The following is an 18820-nucleotide window of genomic DNA, read 5'->3' on the forward strand; positions in this document are numbered from 1 at the left end:
AGGGAAGGGAAAGGGGAAAGGGGAGAGGGAGCGCCTCGGGCTGCAGGCAGGGGCAGAGGGGTGCGGGGAGGGGGGAGGATGGGTAAAACGAGCCCGGAGAGCCAAAGGAAGGAAGACTTCAAACACGGTGTATTTTGTCACACACTGCATTTGGAAAATGAGCTGGAGACAGAAATCAGAGGTGCTCGGCTTGCTGATCTCGCAGGGTGATGGGAAGCTGCTCACACAGGAGGACCGGCTGCAGTACAACCCGCTCCAAACAGCCCCCAGCTTTACAGTCTGCACAGCGGAGGACACGTCAAACTTCCATATGGCTCAGGAGAGGTACTTAGAACATTTAGATCACTTCTACAGGCGTATTTCTACTCAGCTAACAGAAATAAAAGCTCTTCAACCATCACAGTGTGCTCCAAGGATCCAACCACCACGTCTGCCAGTCTAGAGCACGTGTACCAAAACACTCATTTTAATAACAAACCGAAACATTTCTTCAGTTTACAGTCTGAAGTGAACAGATATTTTAAAAACTAACAGAGCCACCCTCCACCAAACTTCCATTTCAGAACTCATTGATATGTCAGATAAAATCAGCGCTGAAGTGACATTTACCTGCATGAGACCAACTTACGCCATTAGGGCCAGTGCATGCTTTCCCTCCCCCACCCCAAATTCCAGTTTAGCATTCATTACAAACACGTAAAAACCATTTTTGTTGTCTTACAGAGCTATTTTATGATGACAACTTTCCCAACTGCAAGTCACTTTTGCTTCATCTGCAAGGCACAGAGAAAAAAAACAAGTCACGTTTCTGCTGTCAGATACTTGAGAAGAATTTACAGCAGGCCCTTGGAGCTGTTCTGGTTTTCATCTAGTTTCGAAGGAAGGATCACCCCTCGCCAGCACCACTGTTACTCGAGTGTGCATGCACAAAACCAGTTAATGTGTTAAGTTAGCTTCAAGTGTGAGAAGTTTACCATGACATTCTGGTATTGCAAACAGGCCCCCTTAACTGGCACATCTGATGTTCAAGCATCTGTGGTATTTCCTCCATACATTAAAATGCAGGTAGTAGGTGATTAAACAGGTTGAAATCCTACATAAAGCAGTGGGCATAACATGCTAAGGAAATTAGGCTGAATCTCGCATAAAAGTTAATTGCAACACAGATCTAAATAGTATCTGATGCATGGGTTCATCTCCCTTTGTCTACAATGCACATGCACACTTCATATTTTGAATCCCTAATGTTAGAACAAGCACTTTAAGGGTATGCATGATTCTAAAAAACAGCCAAGACAAATAGTAGAAAATGCATTTTATTTATATGGAAAAGGCTACATTTAGATTTGTAAAAGGTCTGAGTGTTATGTTGCCCACATGTCAAAAATCAGTCGTGAATAGCAACAAAAAGGTTACATATCTTTCTACATAGCAGTGCAATTAGTTCACATTGCAATAAAATTAAGTCAAGTATGCAACAGAATCAAAAACAAGTGTTTCTCCATAATCAGCGTACAAAGAATTACAGTGCAAAGATCATTTTAGGTTTTAAGAAATCTGCAGTCAGTCATTAGGACATCCTAACGGGCAGGATATCCCAATTATTTTCATTACTAGCAGTTGTATCTTGTCAATACTGTGCACAAGAAAGTAAGTCTAAAATGAAATGACTTACATGGCAAATAAAATATATTTAGTCTATACAATAAAAATACATATTATATAAGTGAACTAACAAAATGAAATTTGAACACACTTATGAAACGGACAACATATCTTAAGGACACACATACAGTATTTATCACGTAAAAACAGCTACTTTTTTTCCAGCAAAAATAATTTGGTTGCTTTACAACTGCATTATGGATCTTACAGTTTGAAGATGCAGATGTCCAACTCTTAAAAACCATAATAAATGTCTTCTGCAAAGCATACAAAGAGGATAAATATTCTTATCACAGTCCTAAGGTTACTTTTGGAAGTTTGTTTTCCCTTGCTCCAGAAACACACTTACATGGGTGAAAAAATAAAAAATTCAAGGGGCATTATGGTACATTAAAACAGTAAACTGTGCTCCATTTCCTTCTAAGTTTGAAAAAAAACTAGAATTTACAGTACTCTGTGGTATATGAAAAAGTCTTCACAAGTTTACATTGCATATTTCTGAGTCCATTCTCTTGCGTGTCTGTTGTATCTGTATGTGCAGAAAGAAGGCATTGAGTGAAGAGCTGTTAGTGATGCACAGACAGCGGCCCACGTATTTACTTCATACAGACATTATTGAGCTTTTAATCTCTTAGCATCGATTCCAAGTTAAAATGTCTAAGAACCAAGAAACATATGCACTATGTGTTCAGTTAAGGTTACCTCTCAAAGCTATTTAGACTTAAAACCAATTTTACAGGGTTGTATTAAATGAGTATCCTTGTGCATGCTTAGCTTGCATTTCACAGCTGGTTTCCTTACTTGTACATTAACAGGAGCTTGTTGCCAATTATTCCCAAATGTGTATGCTATTAAAAGTCTAACAAAGTTCACACATTTAATTTGCATAAAATTCAGCATCATTAACTGGCATTGGAAAGGATGCAGATGGAAGGCACAGCGATGTTATTCTCCATTCTACACTTCCACCTACATTTCAGAACTTGAAAGGAAAATTTCCTGAAAAGCATTTCCGACTAGATTTTAAGTGTCAGGTCTTTTCCTTCTGGTATGAAGTTAACCAGCACTCCCAGAAGGATGCATCCCTGGAGAGTCCGCAACTTTACCTCTGGTCCTTGAACTTGCTAACATTCTGCTCTTCAGACTAGATTCGCTTTTTTCTATGTCCTCCAGAGGAAACACTGGCAATTTTTTATGTATTTATTTTTTTAAATCACTTCTCAAGATCAATATACCAACTCCTGTACTAACTTAGTTTGCTCTTAAGAATATGTTCTCATCCAAGTCTTTGGATTTTCAGTTATACACTCAGGGGTAACCAGCCCCATTATTCACTTCCCAAATCTAACAGGATAGTGAAAATTCAGTGGGTGAAAACCATAAAGAGACAGAGCTATAGTCAAGAATTCAATCTTCCCCTACTTTCTGTTACAATGATTCAATTTCAAGTTGTGGAGATGGAGAAATATCCCTTGTTCACTTCCTTTACAAACAGGAGGCTGAAAATACTACTAAGTGGATGGATAAAACCAGAGACACAAGTGGGCAGAAGCTGAAGCACAACATCCTCAACTTGAGAACAATTTGCTTTGCAGAACAAGCCACAGTTCAAGCATTTCAAAAGTGGCTTACATGATTTGATTGTATCAGATTTTGAACTGTCAGAAAAAAAAAATCATTTCAATAATTCTCACTCAAGTGAAGAATACTAGACCTTAAACTTCCATGTGACTTCTGCCTCCCTCCTTTTCTATCCAGTCCTGAATGTAAAAGCAATACTCAAATCTTCATGAAGCTGTGACAACAAATAATTCTTACGTGGGATTTTTTTTTTTTAATGTAATGAAAAATAAATATTAACACACAGCATAAATGTATGATATTTTTGTACTTATTTGCATAAAACTAAATATCCAACAGTTGTGTACACCTACAGGTTCCTGCTTGCCATTCTACCAATAGATATTTTCAAGATTTAAATATCTAATCCTCTATACAGTAGAAATCTATGTAAAGAGTTTTGTGTTTTGTTTTTTTTAAATAAGGTAAACAGTTGTATAGCCAATCACTATCTGCAAGTAGCATGCACATAAATACACATAATTATGTCATACTCACTTTTCCTTGTCTGACTTGTAGATCTGTGCAATATCCGGTACTAAAGGATCATCTGGATTAGGATCACAAAGTAAGGAGCATATGGACAATAAAACTAAATAAAAGAGACACTAGATTAAACAAGTTAGTTCATTTCTATAATCCTTTAATATATTCCAGCACACAGAAAGTGGAAAAAGGAAGACTAGAAAGAGAATGCATATCAGTATTAAGGTTTTGGACAGCAGTTTTGCTCAGAAGCGTTAATACAGCACCATTTTTTTTATGTAGGCATTAAACAACACTTGATAACAGCCTAGAGAACTCACAATCCATGCACTTATACCTCTGGGAATTATCTCTCTCCCATGTTTTGACCTATGAAAATTAAACTACAGAGTGCATAGCTACATATCAACGTTCAAACGAAGCCCTTACATCTTCAATTATTTAAAATTATCACTAATATTACACTACCATGTAACACTGGATCTGTGCACATCCTTCTCCACTTCTGTGTTGTTATTCTCTCCTTCATATGAGCATTTCACTTGATTTGATGGATGTGACGCTTCCACTTGGGGAAACATTTTATCAGGTTTTTATGCAGGTACTCACGTATGATTCTAGTTTTGATTCCTGGTATCTATCTGAGGACATTTGATTTTTCTAACACCTTCAACACACATATTTCAGGTAACTTCAATTTTAAACTCAGAACTAACATGGATACCAAAAGCACTCACTTCAACAATTCACTATAGGTTGTGAAAGGGAATTTGATGCTACAGTAAGAATCTGCTGTAGAATATGATTTTTTTTCCCCTTGCTTTGTCTTGTTACAAAAAAGCTTGGACTAACATTCATTTACAGCAGTAGCAAGCCTCATACTGACATACTTCACTTTATTAGGTGCCAAATACACCAGTAACATTGGAAAATCAGGTTACAACACTCAGTGACACCGATCAGAGGTGCTATCAGTATGGCATAATCCTTTGATCCACTAAAATAAGAACCGTAAATGAGAAATTTCTTCCATGAGCCACTGAGCTGATTTCCAGTTCAAGAAACACAAAATGTATACGTGTTAAAAGCAGGTCAAGTCAAATCACACAAGACCTGCAGACTGCTCTTCTTTAGAGCTGAAGGAACACTCAAAAAAAAGTAAACACACTTACAGAAAAGTGCTAAAGATCTGAAAACTCAGATACCAGATAAATACCAACTGGTAAACAAGATTTAGGTGCCAACTAAATACGTTCTGAATAACTAGGAAGCAATTTTTGCTCAGCAATACAACAAGCAAGTTCTGTGGAAAGCTAGCATGAGCTACATGCAATAGTAATTCACATCTTCAACAGCGACATGAGAAAACACCTTTAAAATTGTATTTTATTTAGCTACTGAAATTATTGTGTATGGTTGGTATGCATGAGCAGAAGTTGTTTTTCCAATCATCTATAACAACTGCACCTGCATAAAGCAATTTCTATGGGACAAAGACTAACAATGCTTTCCTTGCTCATACCCCAAATGCATTGACACTGTTCTAAAACAGATACATGGTTTAGAGAGCTTAAAAAAAAAAAAAAAAAAAAGCAAGATGTGATACTGTTTAATCTTTTGAGCAATATGATAACTGTCTGTAATATGACTAAGATCATGGCTAAGAATTTCGAATATGGGTGAGAAAAACTGCAGCCACATTTTAAGCAGCTTTTGAAGTGACACAAAATGCCTACAACAAAAGAACTAATTAACCATAACCACAATGTTCCAAATATCAAGTGTTCAAATTGAGAAAAATTTAACTACAAGATTACAGTATTCTATTAAGTCTTTTACTGATGACTTAGAGAACAGTTATGTTTTAAAATTCATCTTACAGAGGAATCCAAAAATTTATTAAATTTCAAAATAAAGTGTAATTAAGATCTTAGCCCACATAAGCATGCTCAGGCAATCACAAGCAATCCAAGAGGCTTCCCTACATGGCAGTATTGGGGTTTTCCATTTACATCCAAATTCATTTGGTTTTGCAGCTCTGTTCAGAAGTTTCTCTTCAGTTCTGCCTGCAGTCAGTTATAATACAGAAGCTGCACTTCAGCCTAATTAGACATTTTTTATCTCACCCAATTTGGTTTAGAACATTTCCTTGCCATGCAGATAATGTATGATGTCATGCGACACTCCAAATAAACTGTGTGAGATCTTGGATCATAACAAGGATTCCAATGGAATTACCGCTGCTGTAACATGCAGGATAAATTTGTTCTCACTGGTACCCTTGGACAGTGTAGTAACACCAGAAAAAAAAAAAAACATGGCAGCGTATGCAAATTCATAAAACTATTAGCATATCTGTGACTTTACCTTTAGATACAGTCAGAGCTGGTGACCACTGAGATCTCAGGATATCAAGACAAATACTCCCGTTACTGTTTATGTTTGGATGATATATTTTTGTTGTAAAAGCAATCTGGAATTGAAAAAAAAGTGAAAAAATAACAAGTAATATGAAATTGCTTTTTACGTTTGGAATCCACAGAATCACAGAATTTCTAGGTTGGAAGAGACCTCAAGATCATCGAGTCCAACCTCTGACCTAACGCTAGCAGTCCCCACTAAACCATATCCCTAAGCTCTACATCTAAACGTCTTTTGAAGACTTCCAGGGATGGTGACTCCACCACTTCCCTGGGCAGCCTGTTCCAGTGCCTCACAACCCTTTCGGTAAAGAAGTTCTTCCTAACATCCAACCTAAAACTCCCCTGGCTCAACTTAAGCCCATTACCCCTCGTCCTGTCACCAGGCACGTGGGAGAATAGACCAACCCCCACCTCACTACAGCCTCCCTTGAGGTACCTGTAGAGAGCGATAAGGTTGCCCCTGAGCCTCCTCTTCTCCAGGCTGAACAAGCCCAGCTCCCTCAGCCGCTCCTCGTAGGACTTGTTCTCCAGGCCCCTCACCAGCTTCGTCGCCCTTCTCTGCACCCGCTCAAGTACCTCCATGTCCTTCTTGTAGCGAGGGGCCCAAAACTGAACACAGTACTCGAGGTTCGGCCTCACCAGAGCCAAGTACAGGGGGACGATCACCTCCCTAGCCCTGCTGGTCACACTGCTTCTGATACAAGCCAGGATGCCGTTGGCCTTCTTGGCCACCTGAGCACACTGCTGGCTCATATTCAGCTGACTATCCACCATCACTCCCAGGTCCTTCTCTGCCTGGCAGCTCTCCAACCATTCCTCTCCCAGCCTGTAGCTCTGCTTGGGGTTATTGCGCCCCAGGTGCAGGACCCGGCACTTGGCCTTGTTGAACTTCATGCAGTTGACCTCAGCCCATCGGTGCAGCCTATCCAGATCCTCCTGCAGAGCCTTTCTGCCCTCGAGCAGATCAACACACGCGCATAGCTTGGTGTCATCTGCAAACTTACTGAGGGTGCACTCAATGCCCTCGTCCAGATCATCGATGAAGATATTAAAGATGACCAGCCCCAGCACCGAGCCCTGGGGGACGCCACTAGTGACTGGCCTCCAACTGGACTTGGCTCCATTCACCACGACTCTTTGGGCCCGGCTATCCAGCCAGTTTCTAACCCAACGAAGCATGCGCCAGTCCAAGCCAAGAGCAGCCAGTTTCTTGAGGAGAATGCTGTGGGAGATGGTGCCAAAAGCCTTGCTGAAGTCAAGGTAGACCACATCCACAGCCTTTCCCTCGTCCACCCAGCGCGTCACTTTGTCATAGAAGGAGATCAGGTTCGTCAAGCAGGATCTGCCTTTCATAAACCCATGCTGACTGGGCCTGATCGCCTGCTTGCCCTGCAAGTGCTGCAAGTCTTCACAGTGTCCCTTCATTTCCAGTCATATTCGATGTGCCATATCCAACCCAGCATACTGTACAACCTCTCATCCTATCACCCAGCTTTAGGATTCAGCTCATCCCCTATGTACCCTGTCACTGGCCTTCTGGTTTCAACTCCCAAAAGAAAGCCCCAGACAGCTAAAATATAGACACAGTTTTGACCTAAAAACTGTGTAAGTTTGAAGACAAAGGACTTACCTTTGGTGGTTTGAAAGGATAGTCTGTTGGAAAGTGTACTGTGAGAAAAAATACTCCCCCTTGATATGCACTATCAGGCTGGAAAAAAAGAAAAGAAACAAAGCCCCTTAATGTATTTCAGTTATTGTGGAGCTTCTCTTCTGAATGCAGAGAACCTCCCAAATGGATGAGTAACTTAGAAAACTCATTTTTTATCCCCAGTATGCAGCCCACAGTGTACTGAGGATACCAAACCCTCCCACTGGCCAGCGACGCTACAGTAGAGCCAGCCGTGGCTACTACTGCAGTAGCACAACGCGGCTACTGAGCGCTGCCCTTCTCAGGGAGGGGAAGGAGAGGAGCAGCGTTTGACTGGTGGAGCTACAAAACTGCTGATCCATCAGCTCCAAACTAGCTCCCTCCTCAGTATCTGGGCTGTGAGGCACTCCTGGAAGCTCAGCTCCACGGCACCAAGGGGACCAAGAGCAGGTCTTCCAAATCCTGTCTCAGTACAACACCACAGCTGCTCTGCTACTTTCAGGATCTTCCTCCATCGTTAAGCTACAAATATACTTACCTTATGAAGTGGTTTCTCTTTGCAGATGCAAAGAGTAGGATTTTCCAACTTAATTCAGGTGATCATGATGACATCAGGGAGTTTTAAAACACACAACATCTTTGTGACCTGTACAAATCTGTGAACATGCATTTTGTTAGAGAACATGTGCACAGGTTTATGTCCAGGTTGCACACAGTTAATAGATAGAAATAACTTTGTTGCAGTCAGCTGTTGAAGAAATCTTTCATTTTTATTTACTAGAAAAGTGGGGAAAAAAGTCTTAATGCTAAATGACAGAGCAGCGCTTCAGGTTCAAATTAAGGGAAGGAGAAGAAAAATCTCTCTCGTTACTCAAGAAGTTTAAAACAGCAAGACAGGAACTCAGTCTCAGCAAAGCTGCAGGAGAAGTTTGGGGTTTTCTTATGGGAGTAAATGCAGATTTTTATTTTTATTTTTTTATAAAACATTTACCTTAGAAATGAGCAAAATTTGCAGTTTTAGAGATGAATTGAAGAAGCAAAGTCACAAATGGGCCCCTATGACATGTTGTCTTATGCACACAAAACGCAGACAGTGTTGCAACATAAGGCAGGTTATATACGGTATCGCTAAGAAGCCAGCATTAGGTAACATCAGAGAAGATTGCCACTCACAGTTAGGTTTGAAACGACTGCTTGCATGCATAGTAAATGGACTTTTCAAAGTTAAAATAAGCTGAAGATCAGACAAGTTCAGTGCCAAGGAGAAGGCGAAGTGAAGTCACACTGTGTTTGGTGAGGAAGGCAAATCAAACTGACGATGTGCAGACAGAAGAGGTTACTCTACTTCCACACGTAGGAAGCGAGCTCTGAAGGAAAGCTATAGTCCTGTGCTTCCCTCAGCCCATCAGAAGATGTACAGGATGTGTACCCCTATTTCCTTATGTTATCGAGACAAGGTTATTTTCTCAAGGCAAAAGTGCTGATGGTGCAGCTTTTCCCATTGACGGTTATGTCTGAGAAGGGTTGGCAAGAGATGCTCACTGTTATCCTTAACTAGAGAAATCTGAGGAACCTGAAGGGAAGAAAAGACTATTTTCCACTACAAGGTATGAAAGGCGAATTGTGAGCTGGAAAAAAAAGAATTTAAGTTGGGATTTATGTGCTAGTGTTGCCCTTGGTAAGGTCAAAGTCATTCAGAACAGAGACATTACTGATGGCAATCAGCACACAAGCTTTTCCTAACTCTATATTCTTTGATATTCTTTGCTGTTTTGCCATTCACCTTCAGGCAGTGCAGAAGGGCAAGAGCAGAATGACTCTGTATGCGAAGGAACACAGCTGTCAAAGAACAATGGCATAAATACAAGTATCCTATAGAAAAGCTTGTCACAATAATTCGAGTGGCTGCTGCATCACCACAAACTCCATCACATCACTGACAACTAGTAACTGGTCTTTTACTGCTCCAGAGCAGCTGTGATGGAAATGCAGAAATAGTCTCAAATTAGCCACAATTTCACTTTTCTCCACCATGTGATGCTGCATCTCACGGGATTAAGTAGTGTCTCAAATTTTCAGCTCAGTATCTGAACCGAAAGCTCTTCTTTCAAAATTACCAAGTCCAAAATGAAAACACTAGGAATACAAAGCTCCTTGACGTGGTATTTATAAACACCCCTTCCCTCAGGTCATGTTGTTCTTCATTCTTTTTGCTGAAACCCTTTCCAATTTTCCTTCAGAATGTTCCATTCTTAATATATATTGCCCTTTCTTATGTCATGTCCTTCAAGAGTCATAAATCACATCTTTAGCAATCTCACTCAACCCAAAAAAAGGCCTTTCTCACACAGAAACCAAAAGTACCCACAAATGGGGATGACATTTCCCAAAAGCCATCAGCTTCTGCCAGAGCCACATCACAGCCCTCAATCAGTTCTAAAAGCCCCCAAATCACCTTGTGCAACACCACTCTTGTTTACAGTTCACAACTTTAACACAGGATTACTTCAACTATTTCTCTTTCAGAACGGAAATGATGATCTCTGAAAAGCAAGCTCTTGAGTGTGCAGCCCACATCACCAATTCAAACATTAGGGATGCTTAATCAGTCAACTGAAATTTCAGAAAGAAGACTACAGAATTTTTTTTTGAATAGTTAAAGAAGAAATGAGTGCCAGACTACTAAAAACAACAGTGCAAACCCCAAATCTTTAATTGGTACATAGCACAGCTGAACTTAACTACCATGTTAAGAGACACCCAAATGAATTTTTCTGTAACAAAAAAGGAAACACGTCTACTTTCTAGGGGGAACAAACTATTATACTTACAGGTCCCATAATAGTTGCTTGCCAATGAAACACTGCAAATCAAAAAGATAAAATTATTAGAGATTTTCTAAGCTTTTCCTTCACCAGAAAAGGTCAGCCGTGGCAAGGTGCTATGAAGAGCTTACAGTCATCTCCAACAGGTCCGGCAGAACAGTGGGCCGGCGGGTCTCGCTGCAGGTCACTTAGCTCCTGGAAGAAAAACACAAATATTTGAAGTGTATCTACATGAACAGACACACCGCAGAGCAGCATCGCTTCAAAAGTGAAAACACAGAAATTTATTGAATAGATCCATAACATTTTTTAAAGAAATCAAAATGTGAAGTGCCCATTGATAATGGAAAGATTTCTTCCTGATAGGTTTGCAGCCGAAGGCATTATTATACAGATTAACATCTGAAAGCATGGGAGTTTTAACCAAGTTTGTAATACACTAGATCTTCTGAATTAGAGGCAGAAAGAAATCAAGAAAAAAAAGGGTTTATTGATTTCCCCGTAAACTAACTGCTTAATTTAGAAATTTGTGCTCATCTGACTATTCCTTTAGCTTCTGATTTTATAAAAGGTTCGTGTATTGGCCTCATCTATATCCATTAGCTGAGTTAAACCAGCTCATAAAATGCTTTCAGACTGCCTAAAGGTGATATAGGAAAGCAAAGGATCCTAAGTGAACTAGAGAACCAAAGGAAATTACCACCTATACATCTTACTGAACATAACTTGATTTGATTCTCTACATGCTTTCTTTCAAAAGTGACTACTAGAGAAACCTGGAAAAAGTTGAAGTTTGAGAGAAGCGTACAGAGAAACTTTTGCATGTCAACTGATTTATTTTACAGAAGTTTAAACAGTCCCAAATAATTTAAATTACACAGATACCCAGCTTTTCATTTATGTCATCAACACTACATCAAACACAAACCAAGCCAGGCATTAATGCAGGTTCATTTTTGTTATTAAATTCAATATACAAGTTTTGATATCTGAAGTTTTACTACACGAAGAACAAGTTATGTACTTTTTCCAATTCCAAGCCGATAGGAACCATGCTGCTTTAAGTCTAACAAGCATGTGTAAATACTTCAGTTGAAATAAGCTTAAACAATGTGTCCTAAGTCACTCAACTAATTACCAAGAACATTTAACTCAGTAACAAACAGGAGAAGGCCTGCAACAATCTCCTTAAGTTTAGCTTAAAGACTAACAGTGGAAGCACTTTCACCCAAAAAATTATTAGTCAAGAAAACAATTTAAAAAATCAACATGTAAACCAGAACAAACTTTAAGTCGTGTAAAATTTGTATATGTGGCGTGACCAGGCTTTATGCACAAGGTGAAGGGTTACAACTCCACACTTCCAACTGCTGTGATATATTTATCCGTTTACAGCAGCCAGCAAGCATTTCAACTTGTGCAGTGCCCTCCCCGAGACGCCCACTTCACCAGGGACAAGGTGCCTAGCACCTAAACTCAGGCACACTTCTTGTAGGTCAACTCTTGGCCGCAGGTCCAAGGAAAGGCAGCACCACGAATATCCAGCCACCTCTGAGCAAGCAGTAACATTACTGCTCTGCTACGGCATGCCTTCAGCTGTGTGACTGAAGACATGAGGGCTCTTCGCTCTACTGAAATAGCTCCAGTCGCTAGCTCGTGTGACTCGCCAACCCAGCTTTATCCCGTTGGTGAAACTCTACGCCGCTCCAGAAACAACGCTCTGGGCTAGACTTGCACCGTACTTGTAGAGGATTTTGCTTTCGCCTTTTAGTCCCCTTTTTGATCTGCGGATTCAAGTTTCAGTAAGGGAGCAATACAGAGAAGCGTGACCTATGCAAAGCCCAGTCACTGCCAGCACAAGAAGTCAACAAGTCTCAAATTTCCTGGAATCACGAGACTCAGCCAGCAGCGGAGCGGTTCCAGCCTCTGTCTGCACTAACTTGCAGCCCAAGATCTAACAAGAGAAGCTGAAGTTTTGTACGGACAGTACCAAAGTCATCTACATGAGACTGTTGGCCAAAGTACAGTACTCAAAACCAAAATATCTTGTTTTATAGCAATTATGTCTGACTACTAAATTAAAGGTAACGATGAGGAAAAACACAGCTTAATCCAGAGACTCTAAAATACGTATACACGTTTCCTTACATGTGCAACCCACCGTCACAGCTGCTGGGCAAGCAATTTTAGAGTCACAAGTCTGTAGCAGTACTTCCATTTGTGAGATATTTTCCTTGAGATCTTAACATCCCCAAAACCGTACAAATTGATTTTCATTCATATGTACATGAATACTTCCGAACTGGTAAGAACTGGGAAAGGCTCCTCAGGCACACACCTGCAATTTGTTGAGGCTGAAGGCACTGAAATTTGTCCCCCATAAAAACATGTTTTTAATAACAGCTTGATGAGCCCAGTCCAGTCCTGTCATTAGTATTTCCCCAGTAGTGATGAAGAGCCTTTCTTCAGCCAAGTTCACTGAATGAGAGTGACGGTCACAGATATACTAAGAAGGCTTTTGCAGACAATTCAAGCTGCATTCATATTTTCCGTTCATAAGAAATGGGGTACTAAAGCCAACAGGCTTTGAAAATACAAATAGTAATGTGATCAAACTTTGTGAATTGAATTTGACAGTAACAGTTTGAGCCTTTACATACAGCAGCTCAGATCAAGCTGTGATAAAAATCAAAGAAGTATTTTGCTTTGTACTGTTAATTATGCTGTTCAAGCTTGGCATTCAAAGCAAAATTATCTGGAGAGCTGTACAATTTAGGCTTCGATCTTTCCTACACCTCCTGCAATGCTGTAAGGAGATATCCCTCACAAGTCATGCTGACTTGCCAGCATCCAGAGCTGAACACCACAGAAGAGCTGCGATGGTTCCCTAGAACAACAGGGGTACAAAAACTGCTTTGAGACTTTATACTGTTGCAAAAGAATGAGGTGTGGAATATAAGAATACAAAGCAGCAAAGATGCTCTTCAAAGGAAGCCCGAGAAGTCCGAAGAGCTACTAAGCACAACGTGCTGAAACCTCATCAAGAAGCACAGAAAAACTGCACGGAAGGCTGGCTGCAGACAGTCAACGCTAAAGATTTTTCTGTAATTGTAAGTGAGTTGGTTCCGGCAGTTTTGTCCATGTTTTATGGATTATAAAACACTGCAGCATGATGCAGGTCTGCTTGCCTCAAGGCCTTGTCTGCACGGATATTTTTAGTCAGCAGTACAGAAAATGCTGGTGCAAGACTTTGATGCGTGTATGCTAAACAAAAAAAGTAGATTTGTAACTCAAAGTAGTGTGGATTCCTTTTCAAAAGGGAAACTCAACATTGCAAGTTACAGCATACACCAAGGCCACATCTTCTGAGAGAACACAAAAAGAATAAAGTTTTGTCTGCAAGAGCTGCAAGCAGAAGTATTAGTTATTTCAAACAGTGGTGAATGTCACGGCACAAAAGCATCCATCAGGAGCTCAGCGCGTGCCACGCTTTGTCCCAGCACAGCCACAATAAACTTGTATAAAGAAAAGAGCTAAGCTGTGGACACTGCTAGTAATAAACCTTCTAATCCTCTCAAACACTGAAAAATGTTACCTAGTAGAACAAAACATGATTAATTCTATACCTCTGGCTGGTTGCAATTAACAGGTGTAACAGCAAACTACTTCTCCTGTTTAAAACCAGAGGACAGCAGCAGAGCACAAAAGCAGGCAGGATCCATGACCGGGTGAAGCTAATAAAGGAAGAGTGGCACAGTGTTAGAAATATTAGCCAGCATTTACTGGGGAGGGACACAGCACAGCCTCCAAATTATCACCTCACTGCACCCACGCACACTCTAGAACACATGGACTCATGTGCAGCATGAGACAAAAATTTAAAAATCAAGTTTAAGAGATGTAAGACGCATACCACAATAAACTGTGTAAGCTGGAAATGTGCCTGAACGTGCAGACTAGCACTCATTGACAAAGTACATGACAGAATATATTTCATAAATCGTAAAGCTGGTGAAGACTGGGAGGCCAGTCTAGCAGTTCTGTGCTTCACAAGGAGACAGGGATTCTCTCCTAAAAAGCTACAAAAATAAGATTGGAAAAGATACGTTGACAACAGGGAATATTCTAAGCATAGTACAAAAAATAAAAAAAATTAAAAAAAATCTCTCCTCTGTTGCAGTTAAAAAAAAAAAAAAGTCCAAAAAAAAAGTCTGCAGGCTATCAGAAGACAGAAATAAACCGCAGGCAGCATCACTAAAAGCTATTTTAGTTCTTTAAATACATGAAACCACAACCAGAGCCCTTTTCCACACCATTATTTAAAATAGAGGTTTTTAAATTTGCCAGCTATGCTCCTCGTTTCTTGCACAAAAAGCACTGTACTTTCTATCAAGTCGACACATTCACTGCTGCTCCTCTATTAATGGTGATTGGAACCATCTGTCCAAAAAGCAGCTAGAGCACTGATTAGACTTTGGCTAGTTAACAGATTTTCTTTTCTTTGTAAATTTAGGAAATGTAAAACATTTACCATCACGTCTCGATACAAAGTCAAGTTTTAGTGATAGAGTATCTATCTGGTTTTATACACTGTTTGATACAAAATATGTTGCTGTGATTTCACAGCTAATGTTTTGGAAGCAAACTAAAATACTTTGTATTACAGAACTGAAAAAGTTTTCTTAGCACATTTATTACCCGCTAAACAAAGTCAGAACCTAAACCACAATTACTGATAACACTTGCACTTGGGTTAATTTAATCAACCACAGTTATTTTCAACATAGAACTTGAGTTGCTAGGTCCTGTTAGACTAGGCATGTATGAAACGCTGAAACAAACAAACATATAGCTGAATGGTAAATTTTGATGTTTGAATGCTTCCATTCTTACTGAGCTGTGGGAGAAAAACAATCCAGCACTATGCACTGACAAGATTAAAAACAACAGCTATTTTTAAACCAGTCTTCAAATGTGTCAGAAAATACGTGGCTGCTGCCTTCGAAATCTCTTCTACCCAAAAAAAAAAAAAAGTCCGATTTATTTTTATGCTGATAACTAGAGCAAGTGAATACTGGTTTTGTAAAGATTTCAAAATAGTCTGAGCCATTAACAGGCATAAGAAATAGCAGCAGCTCATTAATACTACAGGAGCATCCAAAAGTACAGGATTTATGATGAAAACAAGCTCCCCAGCTGTAAGACTGAACTGACAGGATAACAACCCCCCAGTTAGGTAGGTAACCAGAGTATTCGCAACAGGAATCTCAGAAAAATGACCCTGCATGGGATTGATGGGCAGAACTGACCCATTCAATAACGTCCCTAACACAACTGTCTGAATTTTTTTCTACTTGGCACAAAAGCCAAGTGTCTCAGTATCCTGGGGTAGTAGTAATAAAGATTTCTTAGCTGGGGAGGGTTATTCTGCAAAAACCTACACTATTTCTCTTCATAATCTGCAACATCTGGATTTTACAACATCCACAAAATATCAGGTTATTCTTTCATCACTGAATCACAGACTACGGGGAAGCAGCTCCTGCCCCAAGGAACTTGTATTCTACAACACATACACTGCACAGACTGAAGTTTTTGACAGTGTAGAAGCACAACTGCCTCTCCTTCGTGCTACAGCAAAGTATTGACAAGTTCAACTAATCCAGATCCTCCGCTTAAAATGAGCAAGAATCCCCCATCCTTCCAAGAACTCTGAGATTAATTTGTCATTGAGTTAGTACTGACATCCTCACTGCTCTTCCACCCTCAGCACTAAGATGAACACACCTGGATGATCAGCTTGCTTGTTGGTTATTTACTTGCTTTTTTGTTTGTTTATATATTTTTTAAGAAAGCTCCCAAGCACAAGGCATCCTTCCATTATTAGTGCAGAGCCCTCAAGTCTGCAGCTTGTCCTTTGAGGAGCCCCTCAAGGCAGACCAACAAAAGAAAAGATGAAATAACACAATCACAACAGCAATACTATTTAGAAACTGGAGTCCCAACTGGCACGGGACAAAATACACTTTCTAGTATACACGTGTTACAGCTGTGCTTCCTCTGTAGGTGCTATCATTCTGACCACGCAAGCTCCCAAAATTATTGTGACCAAGCTTGTCACCAAAATCCCTCAGCTGTGTTAAAGCACAGTTCTGAGCCACTCTAAAACCACCCAGGCTTAACCAGAGGCACTACGTCTAGACCGACAAGTTCCCAAGCAATGCCATTGTGTTTTCTGACAGTGCTTTGTTCTCCAAAGAGGTCCCCGAGGCACTTTCTCAAACTATAAAATCCTTACAGCATTTCCTCTACTCCAGATCTTATTGCCTCCTACCCTCGTGATATGACACAGCTATCAACCTTCACAGCCTGTCTGAAACATCTGGGAGCTGGACAGGACGAACAAACCTTCATAAAAACACATCTCATCTACTCCATTAGTTTTTCCCCATTTCATTATGTTAAGGAAAGCTCTACATACTACACTGACATCAAGATATTTTGTCTTTTCAAACTTCTCCCCTTCATTTTTATCTTCCATTTGTAATAACTTCCTTGACACTTTCTTCTTTCACAGCAAGTGGCTTGTTACGATACTGCTTTGGAGCCTGGCTGCTGGACAAATCCCTCTAGCAGTAATTATTTCTTACCCTGGAAAGGCAGCAGATAGCAATTAAGGAAAATAATAATAATAATAATAATAATAATAATAAAAACAGTAATGGTCTTTTCTGCAGACAAATAGAAGCGGTAGCCAGTACTGAAACCGATCTCAACTCTCCTGGTAGCTCCCACTCCAGAATTTCTTCATGTTTCAGATAAAGCCTATTGCACAATCTGGAAATCTTATACTTGAAGTCGGCACTTCTTGACTTTCAGAGAACAGAGGAAGAATCTACTAAGGCTAACGGTATGCAAAACGCTAACTTCAGGATAGGTTTCACATCTACTGAACTTAAAGTTTGAAAACACCGCAGTAAAGAAAGCTAGGGTTTTCCAAGACGTATGGACGCCACTAAAGGAGGCTTTTTCACCTCAAAAACGTCAGAAAACTACAAGACTTCCCACTTCCTTTACTCACCTTCACAGAAAGGATTTGGAAGGAGAAAAAAAAAAAAAAAAAAAGAGAGAGAAAAGAAAGAAGAGGAAGAAAGAAAAGGAAGAGGAAAGAAGGTATGCAGAACAAACCTAACACAAGGGTCAGGGGATTCTCAGAGAGAAGGCGAGAAGCGAAGAAGACCAGGAAAAAAAAAGGAATAACCCCCCCAAGACGCAGAAGCTGGAGAGGAGCCACCGCTGTGCCTGCGGTGTGCGGTGCAGGGCTCCAGCACCGTGCCACGCACCGGTTACATATTTGGCATCGGGCGACAAAAACCCTGCCCTGTTGACAAGATTTGCAGCCAGAGCCCCCCCCGCCAGCCGCCGGTGGGAGCCCGCAGCGGCCCCTTTCCCCCACAGCGGGCACACCCCAGCGCTAACCGAACGTTTCTGTTAAAAAAACACAAAAACCAGACATTTCCCAAACCGCCAACCGCCCCCCACCCCCCCTCAGGGCGGAAGGGCACGGCTGAGGAGCAGAAGCCGGGTTCTGAGGGGACCGAGCGGGTACCGGCGGCCTCCCGCAGCCCCCCGCCCCCGCCCCCGCTCACTTTCTGTATCCGCTTCAGCGCCATGAGGGGACCGGGGCGGCGGCGGCGGCAACGGCTGCGGCGGGGGGGGGAGCGCGGCCGGGGCGGAGCGGGCGGGGAACGGCATCGGCGCGCGCCGCGGAGGGAGGGGCGGAGGGGGGGGGGGAACCAGGCTCTTTGTGTCCGCTGCCGCGGGGCGCGCTGGGAAATGTAGTCCTGGAGGGGGGGGGGTGCCCTCTGGTGGTGCCCAGGGAGTGCTGAGTGGGGAGCCCGGAGATATGAAGTGGGATCTGAGGAAGAGGGGGCTCAGGGGGGATCTTATTGCTCTCTGCAACTCCCTGAAAGGAAGCTGGGGGTCAGCCTCTTCTCACAGGAAACTAGTGATAGGACTAGAGGGAATGGCCTCAAGTTGCGCCAGGGGAGGTTTAGGCTAGAAATAAGACTTTTCTTCTCAGAAAGAGCAGTCAGGCATTAGAACAGGTTGCCCAGGGAGGTGGTGGCATCACCGTCCCTATGGGTGTTCAG

General features: G+C 41.3%; 1 protein-coding gene across 1 annotated transcript; it reads right to left on the minus strand.

Annotated features, from left to right (window-relative positions):
- Positions 1 to 437: 437 nt before the first annotated feature.
- Positions 438 to 18428, minus strand: UBE2D1 (ubiquitin conjugating enzyme E2 D1). Its single transcript, XM_084290358.1, has 7 exons — positions 18317 to 18428; positions 10799 to 10862; positions 10674 to 10705; positions 7825 to 7902; positions 6139 to 6244; positions 3784 to 3877; positions 438 to 2194 (listed from the first exon to the last, which is right to left on the minus strand). Exons 1-7 carry the CDS (start codon positions 18338 to 18340, stop codon positions 2149 to 2151), a joined length of 444 nt encoding a protein of 147 aa, XP_084146484.1. The 5' UTR covers positions 18341 to 18428; the 3' UTR covers positions 438 to 2148.
- Between the last annotated feature and the right edge of the window lie 392 nt (positions 18429 to 18820).

The sequence above is a fragment of the Netta rufina genome (assembly GCF_964035555.1).
Source record: "Netta rufina genome assembly, chromosome: 7".
Taxonomy (NCBI): Eukaryota; Metazoa; Chordata; class Aves; order Anseriformes; family Anatidae; genus Netta; species Netta rufina.

Bases quoted from the DNA above. Each gene is read 5' to 3' on its own strand.
- UBE2D1 (XM_084290358.1), bottom strand. From the start codon at position 18,340: ATGGCGCTGAAGCGGATACAGAAA. The intron at 10,706-10,798 runs GTAAGCTCTTCA...TTTGATTTGCAG, and splicing joins CGGACCTGTTGGAGATGACT to TGTTTCATTGGCAAGCAACT. The intron at 6,245-7,824 runs GTAAGTCCTTTG...TTTCAATTCCAG, and splicing joins ATCCTTTCAAACCACCAAAG to ATTGCTTTTACAACAAAAAT.